The following is a 22,058-nucleotide window of genomic DNA, read 5'->3' as shown; positions in this document are numbered from 1 at the left end:
AGCTATTGAGGGTGGGGAGAGTGAGGAGAAGGCAAATGGGTGGAAAGAGAGAATTAATTTCTCTTTGCTGGGTTATTAGAGCCTAAGAGTAATTAAAGGCTAGTCATCCAAAAACAATTGGCTTGATTTAGCAAGTGGACTGTGTGTGTGTGTGTGTGTGTGTGTGTGTGTGTGTGTGTGTGTGTGTGTGTGTGTGTGTGTGTGTGTGTGTGTGTGTGTGTGTGTGTGTGTGTGCTATGAGCACAGGTGTTGCCAAGACTGGTTTTAGGAACACTTGAAGCCATGCACCAGATGCAGCAGCGCTGCTGCATTATTGAGACAATGAGCTCTTTTCCAGGGATGAGAGGTTCCTGCTGTTTTATTGCAGTGCTTCTCTGTGAGCTTTTGGAAAGTGCTTTCATCCCCAAAAACAGCATTCTAAGTTAATGATGATGTTCATTTGACTTGGTGTTTTTTTTTTTTTTTTTTACAGACCAATGACTGCAGATGCTAAAGACAAAAGAGAATACGAAAGCTGAACCTCTCTATAGCCAGTAGTCAGCTAACATATTTCTGCATTAAAATCTCCACAAAGCTACAAAGACTTTCCTTCTGTTAAAAAAACACAAACGAGGCAAGACAACAGTCTTACCATGATCCCCCGCTGCTCCCCCCTGCTTCCCCGTTGAATCACCGAGCAGCAGAAGTGACATACTCTGCGTGTAACTTCAGTTAGTTTTACTAATTCCAATCAGTGTCTGACATGTTGTAGTTTTTCCACCCACAGTCTGTTATCACATTGTTTGCTGTGCTGTGTTTGCAGATGAATATGCTGCTACGGCTGCAGGAGGCAGCTAACTACTCCAGCACACAGAGCTGCGACAGTGACAGCACCAGTCACCATGACGACCAGCTGGACTCCTCCCTGGAGTCGGCGCTGTAAGAGCGAGAGCTGCGTTTGAGGACAACGGATCCTTGGACTCCTTGAACCAGGGAACACATAAACCTCCATCACTATAAGACATGACCTCTATAGATGTATGATATATGAAAAGTTTTATTATCCTAAATGGTATATCCACCATTTCAAAGTAAACTCCTATTTTTGACATAATGATGGTGCAATATTAAATCAAATTCTATGTTTTAAAGAGCCCGTTTCCAACTGGATTACAACGACAAACAATCATATAAGTTGGATCATTTCTATTTTGCCGACATAATGAAATATTTAAGTTTTATTGGATCGATAACATTTTAAGAATACAACTTTTCATATATGTGTGCGTGCAGGACGTTCCTCTTCAGTAGACTTTCAAGACACACAAACCACAGTCTGCGCTCAGCCAGAGACGTCAATCTCCAGAGTTACAGCATGAGAGAGAGCGGGGGAAAAGGTTGACATGATAGAACTGGATTTTTGTTTTTTTAAAACCCAGTTATATCTTCAGATGTTTACAAGCGGGGGGGTTATTGTGTTTTTTTTTAAGTATTTCCTTGTTTACAGAGGTGCTTCTCACAAACACACACCCATATAAATGCACTTACACACAGGCAGCAGGAGTTTCCTTTAACCCGTGGCTTTAATCAGTTCAAGCCAACAATCCAGCCTGCCCAAGTGTCCTTGAGCAAGGCATGGTATCGCTACCACCTCTGAAGGAAAGTGATGTCCAATCTGAGAAAGGCAGGGAGGAGGACAACACCGTGGCTTGGTTTTAGGGGGACGTGACGCCCTCTAGTGGCTTCATTTGAGGTTCTTGTAGCTCTTACAAAGCGGGGACTGTGAACCGCTGAATGTGTTGATCCTCACTTACAATCAAATTTGATCTGGTGTTTCAATAATGTTAGGGTTAGGTTGAAAAACAGTATTTGTTCCTTTTTTTTTAGAATCAGGTTCAGGGCTAAAGGACACTTTCTGTCTCGTTGTTTACCTCTGTGTCACTGACATGTGTCATTAGGGTTTTAATCCTTCAGTTTGGCTAAGTCAGTGGTGGGCACAGCCTCCACACTCGGACACAAACACACTCCCTCAGTCATGACTTTGAGCCTCATGGTGCTTCTTCTTCTCCGGCCCTGAACCTCATCAGTGTCAGGCACTGCCACGTCGCTCCTCTCTGGCCCTGCATGCCAACAAGCACAATGACAGCTCATTGTCCGTGTCATGGCTACTGTGGAGAAAAATATGGACAAGTGCCAATGTTTCCCTTTGATTTACTGCCAAATCTACACACACACACACCCAAACACTTTCCCACCACGATGCAGAGCTCCCCATTGAGTTATTCTTTGCTTCCTTTACTCAGCAGTATCAGCTGATCATTTGCTAAACTCCTCCCCTAAGCAGTGACTGCCCACTCCTGTCTGTCAAGCTTTGGATTTCTCCTCCTTTCTCAGCTGAGTTCTTATTCAGATACAAAAAACAATGTCAAAAAAAACAATGGTGTTAATTGAAGCCTTTCCTAATCCAAAAAGATGGACTCGATTTCGCAGCCCCTGATCACTTTCCAGATACAAACTATATGCCTGTTTTTTTGATACACAATAATAAGCTTTGAAATATATAAATCCATTGGTGCAAATGGACTTTTTTGGGAACAAACACAGTTTTTTTCCCCAGTATTCATCATGTACGTAGCTGTCAAAGTGCCAAAGACCAATTTTAGGGACAGTTGTTTTATAAAGAATGAGCTGGAAACAGATGAGTAAAAACGTAAAGCTTGACTGACATGGCAGTGACAGTGTCTAAAGGGGGCGGGGCTTAGCAGATTCTTGATTTTTCAGACAGTAACAGGACAACAGCAGGCTGGATAATTCACTGATGTCACCTGACACAGCTGTGACTTTAAACATATTGATCTTATATAAATGGATGAATGATATAAAAATGGCTGCGTCTTGCTTGGGAAATCTCTGGCACTCGTGTGAGAGTCTGCAGTTCAGCCTCTGCAGCCATCTGGGATCCATGAGGTACCAAAAAAACAAAAAAAACAATTAGTATTTTAAAATGCAAATTAAAGAGATCGGCTCAGTAACTGAATATGAGAACAGTGGTGCTGGTGCTTTCTCACTGCCTTAAATGTGCAAAAGTTTGGGAGGCTGACGGATGATTATGATGATGATGATGATGAAGATGCTGCTTGTGGTCACTCTCTCATCCCACCCTCCGCTTCTTCTTGTTTCTGACAGTTGAAGTAGAAAAGAGTCATCGCTGTCATTTGAATTTTAAAAACTGACCAATATTGTAAAAACATTTAAAAAGGGACGGGGTATTTTTTTAGTTGTTGTTTTTGCGCCCAGTTGAGCTGGGCTCACTTGAACAGACAGGAGCACAACCAAACTGTTTTGGGTTTTCTAGCCCGATGAGCATGTTTTAAAGCTTTTTAAAGGGGATGCATTGAGAAGAGACCTTTACCTTTATGTATGCGTATTGGACGGAAGCCATTTTAAATTTCGATTGTCCTCTCTTTGTTTAACGAGTGGGTTGGTTTTGCACACTTTGAGGTCGGGGTGGGTTGTAAATACTTCAGTCTTGCACAGTGAATCAAAGATGCATTCTGCTCTGTTGATGTTACAATATGCTTATCCCGCTGAGTCATTTATTGTACTTTGAAAACAGACGGGTGGGGAAAAAAAAAGAAAGGCAAAAACTCAACACGCTGTCAGAAACAGGTATGTGTCTTGTAGTGATTGGATGTTTCGCCTATGCAGGAGGCAAACGGTGTAAAGTTAGTGAACTGTTTGTTAACTCACTGACATCACAGACTGAGAAGAAAAAAATATATATACAGGCACTTTTCCAGTTTTCCCGCATCCTGCCATAATCTCTTCTGGATCCTCTCTGTCTATATGAATGCCTGTTGTTTCTTGAAAGCACTTCTCTGTGGACATTTTAACCCAAGCTTACCGCCACGTTGGGCTTGTTGGCTGTTTGAGGCACTGAAGCTGACCTGACACCGTACTGTATACACTCACCAACAACCAACCGGTGCTACTTGTCAGTCAAAGCCCACCAGAGACCAACGAGTCACATTGTCACAACCTCAGGACGATCCAATCCTATACAATCCTACCTGTGTTTAGCTTCATGTGTCTCGACAGCCAAGCCTCTGATGGTTCGCACATTTCAGTACAGTATATGTTGCCAACTTCACTATCCTTGTGTCTGCGAGGGTGTGTGGTTGCATGCTAAGGAAGCAGTTACCATAGTAACAGGTGGCTCCTGAACTTGACTTACACCTATGTATCAAACCTGAGCTTAGCTACCCCACATTTAACCTCTCAGCTACTCTACACTCCTGTTGTAGGCCATTAGTTCAGAGCTTGGACGCCGTTAACAGTGTACACCGTCGTGCTGATGATTATCCGGTAACATTTTCCCCCCACTTACACATTGCAGTTGCATCTCAGTTGAAAACCATAGCATTTACTCTGGTTTGAGAGAAAGTTTTCTTCTTTTCTGGGTGAAACATTTGTCCTTAAATGTTTTATATTTTGTACATTTGTATGTAACATATCATGTAAATAGACAGAGACAGTGATTTAACTCATCTGGAGGATTTTGTAGTCTTTGTAAAGCCCTAATAAATGGTATTTGGTGTCACACAAGCAAACGACATGTTGACTTTTTTGTCTTTTGTGTCCATGTGCGATGAACTGGTGTGATCTGTATATCAGGGGTCAGGTGAGATCATCAGAGGTGGATTGGCATAAACTGCCAAAGTAAAGAAAGAAGGAAATAGTGTGTACGTTAATTGAGTGATGACTTATTTCATGGGTTAACATGTAAAAGTTATCCAATACTTTGAGATCGTCCCAAAATATGCCTCTAGTACAGGGGTGTCAAACTCATTTTCACTGAGGGCCACATCAGCACAATGGTTACCCTCAAAGGGCCAGATGTAACTGTCATACAGAATAAATGTAACTAAATGTAACCAAATATAATGTAAACTGAAGGTAACTACTCTGTAACATATTGCTAAATAACTTTCTGTATTTTTTACTTATACAATTTCACTCGTGGCATGATGCATATACAATGATACACTGCGATCTAGTGGCAGGATGCCGTCACTTTGCGGGTAACACAATCGCCATGCATTGTGGGAAACATAGTTTATGGTCAACGCATGACTTAAAGCAGCATAGACCTATTTTAACAAAGATTTTTAAGACCAATTAATCACTCGCGGGCCACATAAAATGACGTTTGAGTTTGACACATGTGCTCTAGTATGTTCACGCACAATGCCACACTGTAGTGTAATAATCTTTAATTATACACAGGTTGTTTTCATTATTGACATATAATTCATATTTATTGATAAAAAATAAGGTGACTTTGGCCTTTTTAAATAGAGAGGAAGAGACATCCAAGGCAATGGTGATGAAATTAGAGCTTTATTCATAAAACTGGAAAATATTGGTGTTCAAATATTAATGTCTGTAAACGATACTGGGTGATTTTAAAGAACAAAGAACTGAGAGATTAAGATTATCGTTCCTCTAACTACGAGCTATAACGAACTGTAATGCCAACTCCAAACATTGGGGGGAAACACCGCGCATCTAGTCTGCCGGAAACGAGCAGAAATGAGATCACGTGGTTTCCGGGGTGGCTTCTCGCAGCTCGAACGAAAGCAAAAATGGGACTCGGCGCAGCTCCTGCTACAGAATCAGAGGAAGATGTTAAAATGTTTAAATCTAAACCCACGGCGGTGTCTTTACCCAAACACTCCTACTGGTTTGACTTCTGGCTGTTCGTGATCTTTGATATCGCGTTTTTCCTCGTCATGTATTTCATAGTCCCGTGAAAAGGTGAGTGCAACTAGTTAGCCGAGGGCGGTGACGGAAGTTTCGAGTTTCAGGACGAATTAACTACTCGTCACTACTACGAGAAAATCAACGTAATTTCTTCAAAGTAATCACTTCTATGTTACGACAAGAGACGTTAGTCACGATATTTACAACTATTTAAGAGTAAACAAATATTAAAACATGATAGTGTTTACTTGTATACATCGAGTGGACAGACACATGTGAAGTAGCTGGCTTCATTTTGTTTACTGTGACTGTTTGTTACCATAGTGGGTGACAACAGACTATTATTATTAATATTATTATTTAAATTAAATGTCGCGCTTGTATAATTACATTAATCAAAACCCAGCAGCACACTATGCCACTATGATAATAGTACGAAGTAAAAAAAATAAGATCTCTGCAATGTCAATACACTCCCCTACCTTATAACATTAACATAATATATAATAATATTTTAACATAACCTACATTCTCAGGATGTCCTTTATTGGAGTGAGTTTCTGCTCACAGACAGACAGACAGGTGAGACTGAAAACATAATGTCATTTCCACAGCTAATAAAACTCCATTGGCACATAACAATTATGCAAGAGGCCAAATAATAAAAGGTTAAGAACCTACCAAGCTCATAGATTAAATAAATAATTTGTGTAATATCACAAATCAGAACTCCAACTTGAAATAACATTTTTGTCATGTTAAGATACATTAGTGAATGCAATGGATACAGTTTTCATAAATTGATTTAACCATTGAATAGCCTCAGCTATAGTCAACACTGGATTACTGTTTAAAAGATATGTATGTGTTGGAATACTCACAAAAGAACATACATGTAGAAGACAATGGTCTTATGCGGTAAATAATTAATTAATCAATCCTTTTCCATTGATCTCGACAGTACATATAATTTCCATCTGTCTCACCTGTGTTCCTCTTAGCTAAAAACAATTTTAATCATGTTCAACCTCTTCCACAACATGGGGGAGAGTGTCCACTCCTCTTTTATCCAAAAGAAAAGTATTACCGTTTATAAAATAATATTTTCTGAGTTGCAGCAAATCATTTTGTTTCTCAACTTGTCATTTTGAAGCGTTAACATGAAAAAAGCAGCATTGGGAACCTGAGTTCGTCTAAGAACGCATTTGGTTTGTTTGTGTATGAACCAAGAAAACCAGTCAAGTCATACATGTAAGGTAAAAAGCACCAGCAAGTTTGCTTAGAAAAATAACAAAATTTTGAGACTCAATTTTCTGTCGGTCAAATAATCTAATGGTCAGCTGATAAACTTCCTGTGATTACGATTTTTCAATGGCCCTGACCTTAAATGACCCTTGTTGCTCCTCATGGTTCCCCTCACATTTCAGACTGCTCTCATTCACTACTTTAACACTTTAATTTAATCAGGAACATTTTTCTCTTTGTGTATATTTGGAACCTTCTGCCACTTCATGGTTCATAACATTGTATTTATTGTTTCTCTTTTTAAAGTTGTCTACTGGATTTTGGAGCCTGAGGACATGAAGTGATGGCCCCGCCCTTTTGTTAGGAATGCTAACCAGACTTTGACTGAATTGAACGCTGCATTATCTGACAAAACATCTCAAGCTTTCACGCCTTGGACCATGAAACCATGACATCCTGCTTTCATATCAGAGATTCACAGAATGCCTTCCCACTCTGACCTTGTGCCAGCTGCTGCTTCTTCCTGGACTGCATCATGTTGTTACCATGGGGAAAGGGGGGGTGTAATATATATATATATATATATATATTGAGGAGTGGCAATTGCTTGCTTTTTTCTTTTTCTTTTTTCTTAAATGAACAAACACATCTCACCTGCTGGCTTGGCGAACTTGTAAAATGTATCTATAATATCACTAAAATGCTATTTTAAGTATTATCATTATAAATATGTCAGACCAAAGCTGTTTCACCAACCATTAACTCCTGAAAAGAGAAGAGCTGTTTTGAAAAAAAATAATACAAAGCATTGGATAACTGATAACATTGTACTTGCTTTGTGAAAATATATTAAAAAAAATGTACTGACAGTTTGCACATGGAAAATACTGCAAATAAAGTATTTCTCTCTACCCACTGAATGGTGACCATTCCATCTTATGTACTGTAAGGCACTGTTTAGTTCTCACAGTTCAGAACACTACACAACACAAGTTATTATCAAATACACTCTAATAGTAGTAGTCACGTTCTGCAAGGAGGTTTTGTTCTTAGCAAATGTGTCTTTTTGACTGAGCAGTAAATGAAAGGATGGAAATACAATATAATTCAGTGATTACTGTGTTGCTTTAGACAGTAGCCAAAAGCGAAATCCTGTGTAGACAGCTACCTACATATATTTTCTATAACGATAATTTAAGTATAGCTTTGCTTTTGGTAAGACTAAGAGTTCTTTTTTTCATTTCATTGGCTTCTCTTCAGGCTTGCTCGGTATTTTGACGGCTTTTATTTTGAAAAGAGGTAGGCGTGTTTCCGCTTCGGCAGGCTCTGCTGACAAATGACTTGTAATCATTATTTTGGAGGAGACTCCTGTTTTTTTATGTGCTCTGTCAATGATGGACACGTCTGTTAGTTCGTATCAGCTGGAAAACGCAGGTCTGTCGCTGCTAACGTTAACTAGCTTCTTCACGTTGTGTTGTTAGCATGTTTCGCCTGCTAGCAGCAGTGATTGTAGCTAACTTATACCAACATAAACAGTGAAACTTGAAGTCACTGTCACAAGTCAATATTTTGTTTACTAAATTAAATACTGTAAGTTGTTTTATCACTGTCTTTGTTTTTAATCCAGGGTGTTTATACTACAATGGTCACTGTTTTGCCAAGTTACGAATTTAACCTAAATTAGTCGTTGTTCATGAGCTCCTGGTGAGTGAGAAAATTTAATTGATGCATAATATAATGTTGAATGCCTGTGTGTGTGTGTGTGTGCGTGTGTGTGTGTCGAAAAATATAAAATGGAAGAGCTGTTTATAATCACTATTGTACCAGATTCTAAGTGTTGTCAGTGTCAACGTTTTTCCGCTGCCTGCACCACTGCACACCTTACATAACAACCCTGACTTCTGAATGATTTTAAATAACGTTGACAAAGGGAGATGGATGAAGTTGACTTGCTGAGCAGCAATGAAATACCAGCTTAATATCAATGTTATGTTGTTGTTCATACTTTACCCTATATTGACTTGCATCACAGGTCCATGTATCAGCAGCACATGCTTAGAGGAAAAACTAGAGCAATCACTCAAAAGTGTAAGCCTCTGCCAAGACTGCTCAGTTTTCCATTGTCACTTGGATTTTGAAATTAAAGAAAATTCAAGTAAATCAAATTACACAGTAATGCAGACATAAAAGGTACTATTATATGTATTTCCCCAAGCAAAACTGATATAGATCTGTCCTGCAAATGTTGAGGTAAAAATTGGAGAAATATGACCTGTCACTTCACAGAGACTTGTCATGACCCTGTTCACCTCACGCCTGTGTTTGTACAGATGTTTTCCTGCCGTTGTCATCGCTGAGGCTGCTTATCCCTCCTCTGAGGCTGCTGTCTGCAGCCATGTGGCAGGCGGCTCAGCAGAGAGACATTCTCGATTATGAAAAGCTGGACGAGTTTGTTTCCCTGGTGACAGCCACGGTTCCAGACCTGCTCAGTCCGAAGCAACGAGGCAAACTACTCCTCCGACTCCGAGCCAGAGTAAGAGTTGACCCACTAGATGAGAAAAAAGTCTGCAGTTTGTCTAGTTTGTATCTCCACTCCATAGGAGGGGACCTGGTACCCCTACAGACACACATTGTGTGATAAGGATGTTATTAAATATTGTTGTTGATGTTATTAACCCAAACTGGACCACTGTCCAATTTGCTGTTTGTGTTTATCTCTCCTCAGATTATTCTTGAGCTGTGCAGAGATGAGGAAACAGCCAGCATGTTGTGTATACAGCCTCATTTAGAACGAATCCGCCCACCAGGATACACAGGGGTAAGTCAGAGCAGTGCATTAATAATGGCCTTACAAGGGCCTTTCTGCATGGAGTTTGCATGTTCTCTCTGTTGTAACATGGAATAAGATTTAAACAATTAAAATAAGGAAATTTACTCTAAATATTGTATAAATAAATTAATATATGGGCACTGGTAAATGTAAAAACACTGACGCTGCAGCAGATCAGAGGACATCAGCTGTGGAGGTGTTCTTTACTTTATCCTCAGAATGGACTCAAACCACGTCTGAATGTGTTTTTGTGATCAGATCTGAAGAAGCAGTCAGTACTGTGTCTGTACTTAGCATGGTTCACTTGTTATTGAATCATTCATGACAGATTTTAATACCACGTCTGAACAGGGTCTTGATGTCATGACATAATTATGTGCAGCACAGTGACAGCTTATCTCCTGTAACCATCAACCAGATGTAGCATTAATATGCTTCTGTTGTTTGGAGATGATTGAGTACCAGTCACTGTATATTCAGAGTGGAGATGCAGAGGTGGATGCTGAGGAGGCAATTTTCATGGAACTCATCCTAACACTCGTCAAAGACCCGGCAGAGAGGGAGCACTTTTACCAGGCAAGACAGTGTCACAAATCCCGTGCGGATTGTTTTTTTTGTTTTGTTATTTGTGCACTTAATTGTTTTCTGTAATTATACCTCATGTGCACAGTTAGATTTATGAGTAACACTTTTGTTTTTGTTCTCCTCAGGAGGTTTTCCCTACAGAGTATGGTTCCTGCTATGATACAGACATGCAGCTGCTCGTGTGGGAGCTTCTTTCCAAAATGGAGAAACTCCTGCCAGTACCTGACCTCGGCCAGGTGGGAAATGACAGTACAGCTCGTGCTATCATTATCATAGTATAGCCAACTCCTGATGCTGCATTTGATCTGGATGACTGGTCACTGACATTGTCCTTAAATTCAAAATATTGAATATACTGTCTACCTTAAACATCGAGCAGTCAGATAGTCAGGTTGTATTAGCAACCACATTATTTTTTAGTTCCAAGCAACATGGTGGTGATATTTGTGGATGTAGGGTTATGCAAGTTTCTATTATCGATATGATCTACTGTGCACAAGTCCATTAGATTTGTTATTTTAGCAGTGCTGTAATGACCATACAGTATAAATATTTCTCAATCACTTCAAAATGGCTTCTAAAGGATAAAGTGTCAATATTTAGTGTGGCCTACCCTTACACTGGAACAATGACTTGACTCTGACTCTCTTAAACCTGGAGTGGAATCCTAAATAATGTTACTACAACTATTTAATGTTGACAAATGTCTGCTGTAAAAAGGTCTATTACACCTGGTTTATTCAAGACATTATATACAGCTTGATAATATATAAGACCAACTTTCAGTCACATCCTTCCAATCCAAATGCCAATGATCAGAGATTTACAGACAGAAAAACAACACAGCTGGTGGTACACAGACACCTTTGCACAGCACCATAGATGTGAAATAAGTTACATTTCCTCATGTGTTCACTGTCTCATTCTTGCTTTTATTGTTAAACAGACCGTTTCTTGGCTGACCTCTGCACCCTCTGTACTGAAGGACTGCCTGCAGGCACTTTCCAATCCTGATGACCTGAGGTCTTTACTGCAACACCATAAATGCCTGGAACACCTTGGCACTCAAGGTAAGAAAACCAGATCCAGTGTGAGCTGGGATCCAAAGTTTTTGCCAACTAAATAATGTCTTAAGATATTTAGATGTTTTCATCTCAATAATCAATTAATCGGTTTTTGGTTTGTTTTTTTGTCATTAAAACAAGTTCTCTGATTTTCCAGCTTCTTAAATGTGAATATTTTCTAGTTTGTTTGCTGCAGATAACAAAAAAAGCTAAACAATTAACTAAATAATTTTTGTCTGGAGACAAAACAAGACATTTGTGAACCGTCATTTCAAGTTTGGGAAACCTTCATCATCATTTCTCACATTTTATTGACTAAAGAGCTAATCAAGAAAATCATTTTTAGTTGCGTCCCTAGTTTCAAGGTTTTATTCAGCAACACAGCAAACATAAAGCATTCTGCACATTCTCTGTTCCGTATAGGTACATCTATGGAGATGTCCACGCAGGTCTTTGCCTGCTCCGATTGTCCATTCTTCCACATGCAGGAGTCGTACCTGCTGCAGCACATTGAACACAGTCACCCAGAGCACTTTGGCCAGGAGGCTGCAAAAACAACTGAGGCCCCGAAGAAGAGGGTACAGTGCCCTGAGTTCCCAAAGCCTTTCCCCATCCACGATAGACCTGACCCTCACGTGTGTCAAGAATGTGGCAAAACTTTCACCCGTGCCTCAGATGTAACTCGTCATCAGCGTACACACACGGGCGAGCGGCCTTACACCTGTGAGGAGTGTAAGAAGGGCTTCAGGAACTCTTGGGATCTAACTCGACACCAGCGCATTCACACCGGAGAGCGGCCCTTCCTCTGTTCCCAGTGTGGCAAACGCTTCGCACAGATGGGTCTGCTCAAACTGCACTTTGAACGAACCACTTGTGGCCAGACATGCGACCCTCCTCTAGACTTAACTACAGAGGTTGTAGTAGCAGACGAGACTTTAGAGAAAGATGATGGTCTGTACAAATGTCAGAAATGTGGCGAGAGCTTCAGTAGCATCCTCAATCAATCAATCAATCTTTATTTATATAGCCCACAGTTTACAAAACATAGTTTGTCTCACGGGACTTCACAGGGTTGGTAACATCCTCTGTCCTTAGACCTTCGACCAGGGTAAGGAAAAACTACCAGGGAAAAAAAAACCCTTGTAAAAGGGAAAAAGGGTAGAAACCTTAGGGAGAACCACAGGTGAGGGATCCACTCCCTGGACGGACAGACGTGCAGTAGATGTTACCCAAAACATACAATACACAATGACAAGAATAAAAAGTGAAAAAAAAATGATCCTGGAGCGGCTGAGGCACAGGCAGGGCCATGTGGTACGCAGACAATACAAGTGCTCCCTGTGTGAGAAGATATACAGCAGAGCTTCAGATTTAAAGAGACACCAGATGAAGCACACAGGTGAGCGACCATTTGCCTGCAAGTGTGGCAAAAGCTTCACCCATGTATGGCTTCTAAATAAGCACCAGCAGATCCATAGCAGGGACCGTCCATACCCGTGTACAGAGTGTGGGAAGAGCTTCACACAGCTCCAGATTCTCAACAGACACCTGCTAACCCACAACGACCAGCGGCCTTTCCAGTGCCCCTACTGCGAGAAGAGCTTCACTCAACTGGCCAGCCTCAAACGCCATGAGCGGACCCACACAGGTGAGAGGCCGTACATCTGCAGCACCTGTGAGAAGACGTTCCTCACACATGGAGAACTTGGCCGACACCAGCACAGCCACAGCAACTTCAGGCCATTCAGCTGCTCACAGTGCCCCAAGAGCTTTAAAACTAAGCGTGCTCAAAGTGAACACCTCAATACACACACGGGTGATCGGCCCTTCGCATGCACACACTGTGGAAAGATGTTTGCCAAGTCGACCTCGCTCGTCAGGCATAACCTGACTCACACAGGACAGCGTCCCCACCAATGCCCTCACTGCGGAAAGACTTTCCTCACTTCTGGTGAGCTCCTCCTCCACAAGCGTATCCACACAGGAGAAAGGCCTTATCCCTGCTCCTACTGTGAGAGGAGGTTCAGATGCTCCTCTGACCTCAACATGCACATCAGGACACATACTGGAGAGAAGCCACACAGCTGTCTTTTCTGTAAGAAAGCCTTCTCTACATCTACGAGGCTGAAGAGACACACACACACACACACACACACACACACACATGGACAAAGGCATAGCTGTGGAGTCATTTAATATTTGAGCTGCCAGGAGCAGAGGATGTATTAATTGTAACATTATGATTCTTGTAATTTAATAATAAACTGTTCTATGACTTTATAGGAATGATCACTTCCTTGGTGTACAATCAAATATACATTGTGAATTAAAAGATACACAATGTTACAATAATTTAGCAGCTTACAATAAGTGCATTTAAGCTCTCTAAAAGCTGAACCAGCTGTAGATGGCTTGTGACCCTTTAAATGTATTATTTGTCATCAGTTATCAATCTTTATGACCTCAAATTTAAAACACAGTTCAATAGAAGATTTATTCATTTGTGATGCCTTCTTTCCTCACTTCTTACTTTTTCTAAAATAATGTAATTGAACATCATCAACTTGTTTAAATAAATAAATGGCTTCTGACCATTTTTTTTTTTAATCGGAGCTAATGTCCTGGTCTTTGCACCACATCAGTCCTTTTCAACATCACTCTGGTTAAATCATTGTGGTCTTCTTTATCTCTTCATACTGTGACTATTGTTAAGCATTTTCTCCTGTATGTAAAGTGAACCTTGCTCAAAGTTCACAATCCCAACTCATGGTATTGAAGTCTCCTCCAATGGCGATAGATCACCACAAGTGTTAAAACTGTTTCAGCTATTGCTATCTTTTCAGTCTGGAGAACCTTGTTTACCTGGTATTGAAAAGTGCTTACTTTCTATCTTACATCAATTCAAGCAGTGTCAAATATTAAGATGTTTCCCGTGACCCCTTTGAGGTTGTCTTGACCACAGAAAACCCTTTTTTTTTTACTTTAATTATCAAAATGAGAATGATTTGTACTTTTAGCCCAGGGCAAAACTCTTCAATTGGCAGATTATTGGGCTGTTGTGTTTCATGTCACTATCTTGTTATGTGAACAAGGCTTTAGTATAGTAATCCCAATCTCCTTTGTATGACTTTGCGTTAATTCATATTTCTAACACAACATCAATATTTGGCGTTCAAAACTGAACAGTGTGCAATAAGATTTGGCTGAAAAATAAACCAAAAAGAATACAACACCCGAAATTTAGAAAGAAGTATACAACAACTGTGTAGCTGTATGCATACAATTTGAAAACGCGTACCAAGTTGAGACGTGTGCGTCTTAAGAAAAAAATATATATACAAGGACCAATGTTATCATGGATTGTCATTATAATGCGAGTTAAATATTTAACTTCCCTCCACGTTTCCCGCCGGACTGCTTATCTACAGGGACTTCCTGTTCCACCCACATTCTCGTGTCGCTTCCGGGTGGCCAGTCAAGACTCATCCAGCGAGTTGTCGTTCTCTCAACGCTGTAAACAAAAGTTAGTAAACGGTTCAGCTCCCACGACACATCCGACGAAAAGACATGCATATCAAGACAGGTGAGTTTGTTCTACTTTTCTGACACACATGGCCGAAACTCTTTACTTTCACTGGTGTTTTTTGATGTCCCGCTATGATGTTAGCAACCTTGCTAGCGGTATCGATAGCAGGCTGCTCATCGCTTTGAATGGGGGTTACGAAACTTTGGCTTCGGCCAACGAGCTAGCTAGCAGCGGAGTTCGTAATACGCAGCAAATAAAGCAATTTCGTCGACGGCAGCTGCTCTCAGGACACTGTTGAACTAAATTAAATATCACACAATGACGACCATTAAAGCAGTCCAATTTAATTCGCACCATAGTGACGCTGCTAATTAAAGTTTGCTAACACCGGTACTGGCTGCTAGCTCCGCAGCTACAAACCGTAAGAATCATATGAAATGGCAGCGAAGTTACTCGTCAAATCAGAGACTGTGATGGATGTAAGATTAAACTCGGAGAATTATATTTATATGTTGATGCGGGCCTGTTGACCTGGACCAACCACCTCACCCGTTCTTAAAAATGTGGTGCTAATGAGGAGCGGGACGCTGGTCAGGCCAACTGTACTCATGTAACATGTGAATGATGCGCCCGCTTCATCTTTACCACCCCGACAGGACCACTGTCTCCCAAATAATCCGTTTATTACACGTTTCTTTTCGTGCCATGACATCTTTGATGGTAGAGTTATACTTTTTCTTGTGGCCGCACGATATAAGGAAAGCGTGCGATGACGATATGACAGCGTTGCCGTTCTGCCTACTCTGGGTTCTCTTCCGACTGAAGAGCAGGACAGTGAAAACATTGCTTATTAGCTGGATTGTTGCAATAAATGCATTCACATTCAGAAAGGTTTTGAATCCACGTGAGTGTAGTTCTAATCCAACTGCTGTGGCTCATTGTAGCTGTCTGCCTTCTCCTAATTTCTAAGCCTCCTTGGTAGTTTGAGGCTGATTGAAGTGTGTAAGGCCTCCTCATGAGGAGAAACGATACAACTAAACCCACGTTTTTCTACCGTTTTATGGTAACTTATTTTTTTTAATGATTATACTAGTCGAAGCTCCCAATATATACAACACCTATTTATGTTTAAAGTGGGGTTCATATTCTACAGACTGAAGGGAACATCTTTGTTTCTCACAGATCTGCACAAATAGCACATTGTAATACTTGTAAACATGTTTTGTGAATAAAATTTACAATAATGATGTAAAAATGACCGTTTCGTCTGATATCCCGAATTCATGTAAAAATGCATATTAGATGTTTAATCAAGACCACTCAGCTCTAGTTTAAGGCGTAGGTTAGTTTTCTTTAGAGGATAAATAAGATAAATAAAACGTCTACTTCCAAATTAATGTATATCCCAAGACTTTATGATCTGTGTTGCGTACTTGTCAATTTAGATATATATTTCTTTTGTAAACAAAAAATAACCCCACGTTCAAGAAAACTATTAAATAGTCTATTTATATTGTGAAGTTCTGGTCAAATTTTGGCACGCAGTCTACAGGTGCTGCAAATGGTGCTCTGGGAATTCTACTCTAACAGATCTGGATGCTCTCGTGTCTGTGTAGGTCAATACCCTTTAAGCTGTCTTAAGGAATTGCAGGTTTAAATTTAGTTCCTTACTTAATACATCTGTAAATTAAGCGTGCTGAATCCGGTTCAGCACTTTTCAAATACATGCCAGATACTATACATCAGGGGTGTCAAACTCAAATACAGAGTGGGCCAAAATTTAAAACTGAACAAAGCCGCGGGCCAAGGTTGAACAAATTAACCTTTTAATAGGGACCCAAACAAGTTTTGCATTGAATATTGAACAAGCAAGGCTTATATAACTTTAAAGTGACATGCAAAATCGAGTTTCAAATAATAATAATAATTAAAAAATATCAATGGCATATCAAATAAAAATTTAATAAAAATTGAATGCACCCTAAATACAGGATAAGTGGTAGATAATGGATGGATATAAATGTAATGCCTCTTTTCTATTTGCAGCCTTCTGAGGTAAATATCAAAATAAACTTTTTCCACAGGCTAATAATAAATTTGAAAATAAAATAACAATAATGAATGAATCAAACATTCAAGCCTTGAAGTAGCAAGAGAAAGTGCATGAATAAAACGTTAATTATTGCTCAGTTTGCTCCACTGATTTGCCTTAACAATGAATATGGAACAAGCAACGCTTATATAACTTAAAAGTGCAAAATCAACTTTCAAAAAACAAACGAAAAAACATCAATGGCATATTAAATAAAATTTAAATAAAAAATTGAATGCCTCTTTTCTATTTCCAGCCTTCTGAGGTAAATATCAACATTAACTTTTTCCACAAGCTTATAAATTTGAAAATAAAATAACAATGAATACAAAACAACAGCAGAGCATTATGGGATTTGTAGTATTAGCGGTGAATGCGGTGTTACAGCGGCGGTGCTGCTGTATAATACCGGCGGGCCAGCTCTAATGTTAATTTGATATTACCTCAAGGGCCAAATGAAATTACACGGCGGGCCAAATTTGGCCCGCTGGCCAGAGTTTGACACCCATGCTATACATTGTGTTTTTCTGTGGCTCTCTTACTTTTCTTTGCCATATCAAGAGTCTGCTCTAAAGTCTGAATTGATAAGGAATTGGAATATTAAAATTTAAAACGAGTCAATTGATTTCAGCTTCTTTCAATATCAATACGTATGGCCATACATGTAATTTCTTTTGTTTTGTGAACAAAATACATTCAAGGGCATCACTGGTTAAAAATGTATTTTTATTTATTTATATTTTTACAAATTTCTAATGTTTTTTGCAGATTTACTGATAAGTAAAATAAACATTGATTGTAGTCCTGATAATATGCACACAAACATTGTAGCATATTTTCTGCCTAATGTTATCTAATGGGAAAAACACCTGTAATGGTCCCACATCAAAGTATTTAAAATGGCTGACCAATTAGTATTAGTTCCTTTTTCCCCCACAAACATCAACAAACAGTTTAATGTGAAAATCAACACGTTTAAGAAGCTGGGACTCTTTAAAAAAAAAAGAAAGAAAACTATTGAATGGTTATTTTTGTATACACTTTGTCTTTATCAATTGGGTCTGCATGACTTTGAAAACATGCAACAATGTTGTTGAATATTGTGATGATGATATAACTGTTGGTAAAGTGTTAATGGCTCTCTGATACGTCTTTTCTATGTCAATCCAGTTCAGTTGCCTATACAGACACTGAAAAACTGAATTGCATTTTTATTATTATCATTGGAAATAATGCCTTAAAGTAATTACCACGACTCGAAACACCTTTTGAATTAATGTAAACTTAATCATTTGAATCTAACTGCAATGCCTAGTTGCAATTGTCTAACAAGTTCTCTGCCCACTGATGTATGAGATTTGATGTAAAAATGTTTGGTTGACATATTGAGAAAACATAAAAATAAACAAAAAGCTGCGTTTAGTGCAGTTCAGTCTTTGGAATAATTTTCATGTCTTCTACATAATGATGTATAATGGCGTTGGTTGTTAACTGAACTTCAAAATGATGTCCTTGCATTTCTTTTGAAACCAAAAATATTCAAAATTTTCCCTGAGAAGCAGAGAAACCAGACAATATTCACACTAAGAAGCTTTAAAAATGACAATTAATTAAAAGCAGATGTGTGACCAACATGTTATGCTTATTCCAGGTACATGGGAAGTCAGCAACACTGTGTGTGAGTCCGATAACCTGTGTGACCCAGCCGTCCTCGTTTCAGCCGCTAACTCCGAGCCACACATTCGTAACCGCCGCCTGTCCCCTGGCTCAGGAAACTGCGGAGGTGGTGGTGGTGGTTGCATCTCTGGAGGTGACCAACAGCCCCGACAGCTCTCACCCGAGGGTGTCCTGATTGGACCCAGTCACACGCACGGCTTCAGCTTCCGCAGGGAAAAGGACCGCAAGGGTCATCAGCACAAAGGGCGCAGCCTCCGTAGGGAGAGTCAAAAGGGAGTCAGCCGAGTTGGCGAGCGGCCACAGAAGGTTAACCAAAAAGAGAGGTGGGTGGAGGACAGCCTGTCACTGCTCAAACCCCCACCTGCCTTCCCTGTGCAGGACAGTCCCGCCAAGCTGCAGCCTGCCGTCAGCTACGCTTCCAAGGTGAAAGCAGGAGCAGCAGGTGGAGCGCTGGAGGAGGACCGCCCCCTCATCGGTGTACTTCTACAGAACCAGTGGGGTCTCAGTTTCATCAGTGAGACGAGGCCCGTCACAGAGGGCACGAGCCCTCACCCCACTGCCCCTGGCCTCCCGCCACAGCCCACAGACGCTAAACAGTCACAACAAGACCCACAGATCCATACAGCAGTCACAGTCCAGGCTCCTGAAGAAACACCGGTTCCAATCACTACCTCCATCACCCCAAACGCGCGCCCAGAGGTGGAAGAGAGCAACGGGAAGCTGCTGCTGAGCTGCCGCCATTTAGTAGAAGCTTTGAACTATCACAATAGGGGTGAGTAGTAAGATGAGCTCTGAAGCATAGACTACATACAACAAATGGACAGAGTCAAACTCCAATGTTTGAATGGAAATCCATAGTAAAATGAGCTTACCACTCACTTGACTTGATTTATAACAGGGGTTCTCAAAGTTTTGATAACCGAGGGCCAATTTAGGAACCCAACATTGGACTGTGGGCCGCCAAAGGAAAAAAAACAGAAAGAAATCCCATTTGTAATAATTTTAATGACCAGATTGCAGTTCTACAGTTTAGCGTTGAGTAATATAAGCGTTAATACAATGTATTTTAAGCATTAATATAATAACGCTTTATAAGTTACTGGGTAATTACCCAGTGTTTTGGCCATTGTTCTTACCTTCTAATTACAGGTTAATACCAGGTAACACATTTCTGTTACCATATATTTACTGGTATTTACTTTATAAATAGCTAGTAATTGGGGGCTGTAGCTACCTGCTTATTACCAGCTTATAACCCAATAATGCACTAAAATTCACCATATAGAAACCAGGTAAATACACAGAATTTTTGTTTACACTTATTGATCTGTATCCAGTAATGTCCAATAAACATTTAACAAGCTTAGTACCTCCTGGATTAAAACTATCAACTGTAATTCATTGCGCGCCGCCAGAAATGTTTCTGCGGGCCACCATTGGCCCCCGGGCCGCACTTGGAGAACCAATGATTTAGTGTCAGTAAATGTTTTTTAATGAATTAATGGGCTAAATCACTAGTTTAATTTAAAAGAACATGATGTCGGTTTTGTAAATCATTTCTCTTGTTAAGTGGGGGGAAAAGAGTATACCATGTCATATAATGAGATACCTCCAGTGTGGTTGAGGGCTCACCTCGTTGCAGCGGACGCCTGTGAATTTTTGACATAGCGGAGGTTGTATCACAAAAGTTGAGGCGTCAGTGTGAGTTCTCTTTTTATATATAGTCTATGCTTTGACCACACAATGCAAGGTTGACCTTTTTAATTTGGAAATTGTCTCTTCAGAGCACAACCTCCGACTAATATATCTTATGTTTTTCCCCCTCCTCAGAATGGAATTCTACCTGTAACAGACAGAAAAAAGGTACGTTGATATGGATTTTTAGGTGATGGACTGCTGCTCAGAAACATGAGCGAGTCATTAGAGATTACCTCTGACACAGTGTGGGGATTTGTGTGTTTTGAAATTGGCTTTAACTGTTTACAAACGCTTCAACCTGCCACAGCAGTGTTTTGTGACTTTGCCTATTTTGCAAGCCCCTTAGTCATTTATCACAGACATTGTTTCACAGAACAGAACTCACTGTCCTCTACACTCATTGATTGTGAAAAATAAAATGACCATTCTCCTCTGACCCCTGGGACCAACAAGACTGCTACTCATTTCTCTGTAAACCCTAAAAATTAGAGTGCATTATAATCCCAGTAGATCAGCAGGTTTTTCCCCCTGCTCTGATTCTGTGTTTGAACTTAAGCAGCTTGTCTTGATCACGTCTCCACGCCTAAAGGCATCATGTTGCTGCCATGTAATTGGCTTATTAGTATGGGTGTGAGGAGGTGAAGATATGACGAGATTTCTCATCTTGTGAAAATCTAACAAGTATTTTTGCCTCATCTATTGATCCACACCCCAGTCCATTAGGTGGCGGTAATACGTCTGTAAACTGGAATCCACAACCCACAGGAGATGTAGCAATTTCCTGTTTGCTATGTCTTTTATAACTACTATTTGCTAACCGGCTGCCAGCATATGTAGAGCACTGTATAAAGTTACTATAAATGCACTCAAACGTTCAATTTTTGCACCTTGAAATCTAGCCTGACCTTTATTTTGAAATTGTCACAGGAAAGGAAATGCAATTTCATGTTTCCTGTCACAATCAAAAAGTATTTAAGTATTTTTCGAATTACGTTTGTAGTGAAATCTTGTCTCCACCGTCACCCAGATCTTGTGTCTTACCAAACTAATGGAGCAGTAGAACAGGTGTACCTTTCAGAAAGTGAAAAATGCAAAAAACCTTTGTTTTGTCTCCCTGTGACATTGTTTTTGGTTGTTTCCAGATCCAAAAAGGATTGTCTGGTACAAGGACACCCAGGATCACCCAGCCTAGCAGCGCGAGAAACCCAAAGCCAACACACGCCTACATGCACACGAAAACATAAAAAGACGGACAACTTTTTGAGTCCCTTTCTCTCTCACACACACACATACACACACACACACTCTGCACTCAGGATGATGTCTTCACACGAAACCACACTGAGACACTTTGGACTAACTCCTCTGAGATCTTGCAACATTGGACTTTTTTTAATGCCTTACAGAGCCTGCCTTAATTAATCCGATGTTTTCATTGCCTCTCATTGCTATCTTAGCTTATATGTTTAGAGCTGGTCCTTTTTTTTCTTTTTTTTTAATCTCTGAGGCTATAACTTAATTTCCCCCCCTATTAAAGCTGCAGTTTTATCAAAATATGGTCCTTTTTGTAAAGCAAGTGGTCAATCAAGCACTTTGTTA

At 40.1% G+C, this 22,058-nt stretch overlaps 2 protein-coding genes across 4 annotated transcripts in view; both read left to right on the top strand.

The window, feature by feature from the left end:
• The window catches only part of nav3 (neuron navigator 3), a 99,556-nt gene extending 97,914 nt beyond the window's left edge, over window positions 1–1,642 (top strand). For all 3 annotated transcript variants that reach the window (XM_083906657.1, XM_083906658.1, XM_083906656.1), the window contains one exon: window positions 803–1,642. In XM_083906657.1, coding sequence (XP_083762783.1) covers window positions 803–922 — 120 coding nt within the window. In that variant the 3' untranslated portion in view covers window positions 923–1,642. The remainder of the gene's footprint in view (window positions 1–802) is intronic.
• A 13,291-nt stretch (window positions 1,643–14,933) lies between these two features.
• On the top strand, window positions 14,934–21,739 carry LOC310941382 (uncharacterized protein). Its single transcript, XM_083906545.1, has 4 exons — window positions 14,934–15,049; window positions 18,736–19,533; window positions 20,592–20,624; window positions 21,602–21,739. Exons 1-4 carry the CDS (start codon window positions 15,034–15,036, stop codon window positions 21,649–21,651), a joined length of 897 nt encoding a protein of 298 aa, XP_083762671.1. The 5' UTR covers window positions 14,934–15,033; the 3' UTR covers window positions 21,652–21,739.
• Window positions 21,740–22,058: the final 319 nt, after the last annotated feature.

This window comes from Microchirus variegatus, assembly GCF_963457635.1.
Source record: "Microchirus variegatus genome assembly, chromosome: 20".
Taxonomy (NCBI): domain Eukaryota; kingdom Metazoa; phylum Chordata; class Actinopteri; order Pleuronectiformes; family Soleidae; genus Microchirus; species Microchirus variegatus.
The sequence above is the reverse complement of the archived record's forward strand: the minus strand, read 5'-3'. Positions and strand labels throughout refer to the sequence as shown.

What these genes read in the sequence shown, in the direction of transcription:
- LOC310941382 (XM_083906545.1), top strand. An exon ending in TTTGAACTATCACAATAGGG is followed by an intron (nt 19,534 to 20,591) that starts GTGAGTAGTAAG and finishes CCCCCTCCTCAG; the next exon opens with AATGGAATTCTACCTGTAAC. An exon ending in CTGTAACAGACAGAAAAAAG is followed by an intron (nt 20,625 to 21,601) that starts GTACGTTGATAT and finishes GGTTGTTTCCAG; the next exon opens with ATCCAAAAAGGATTGTCTGG.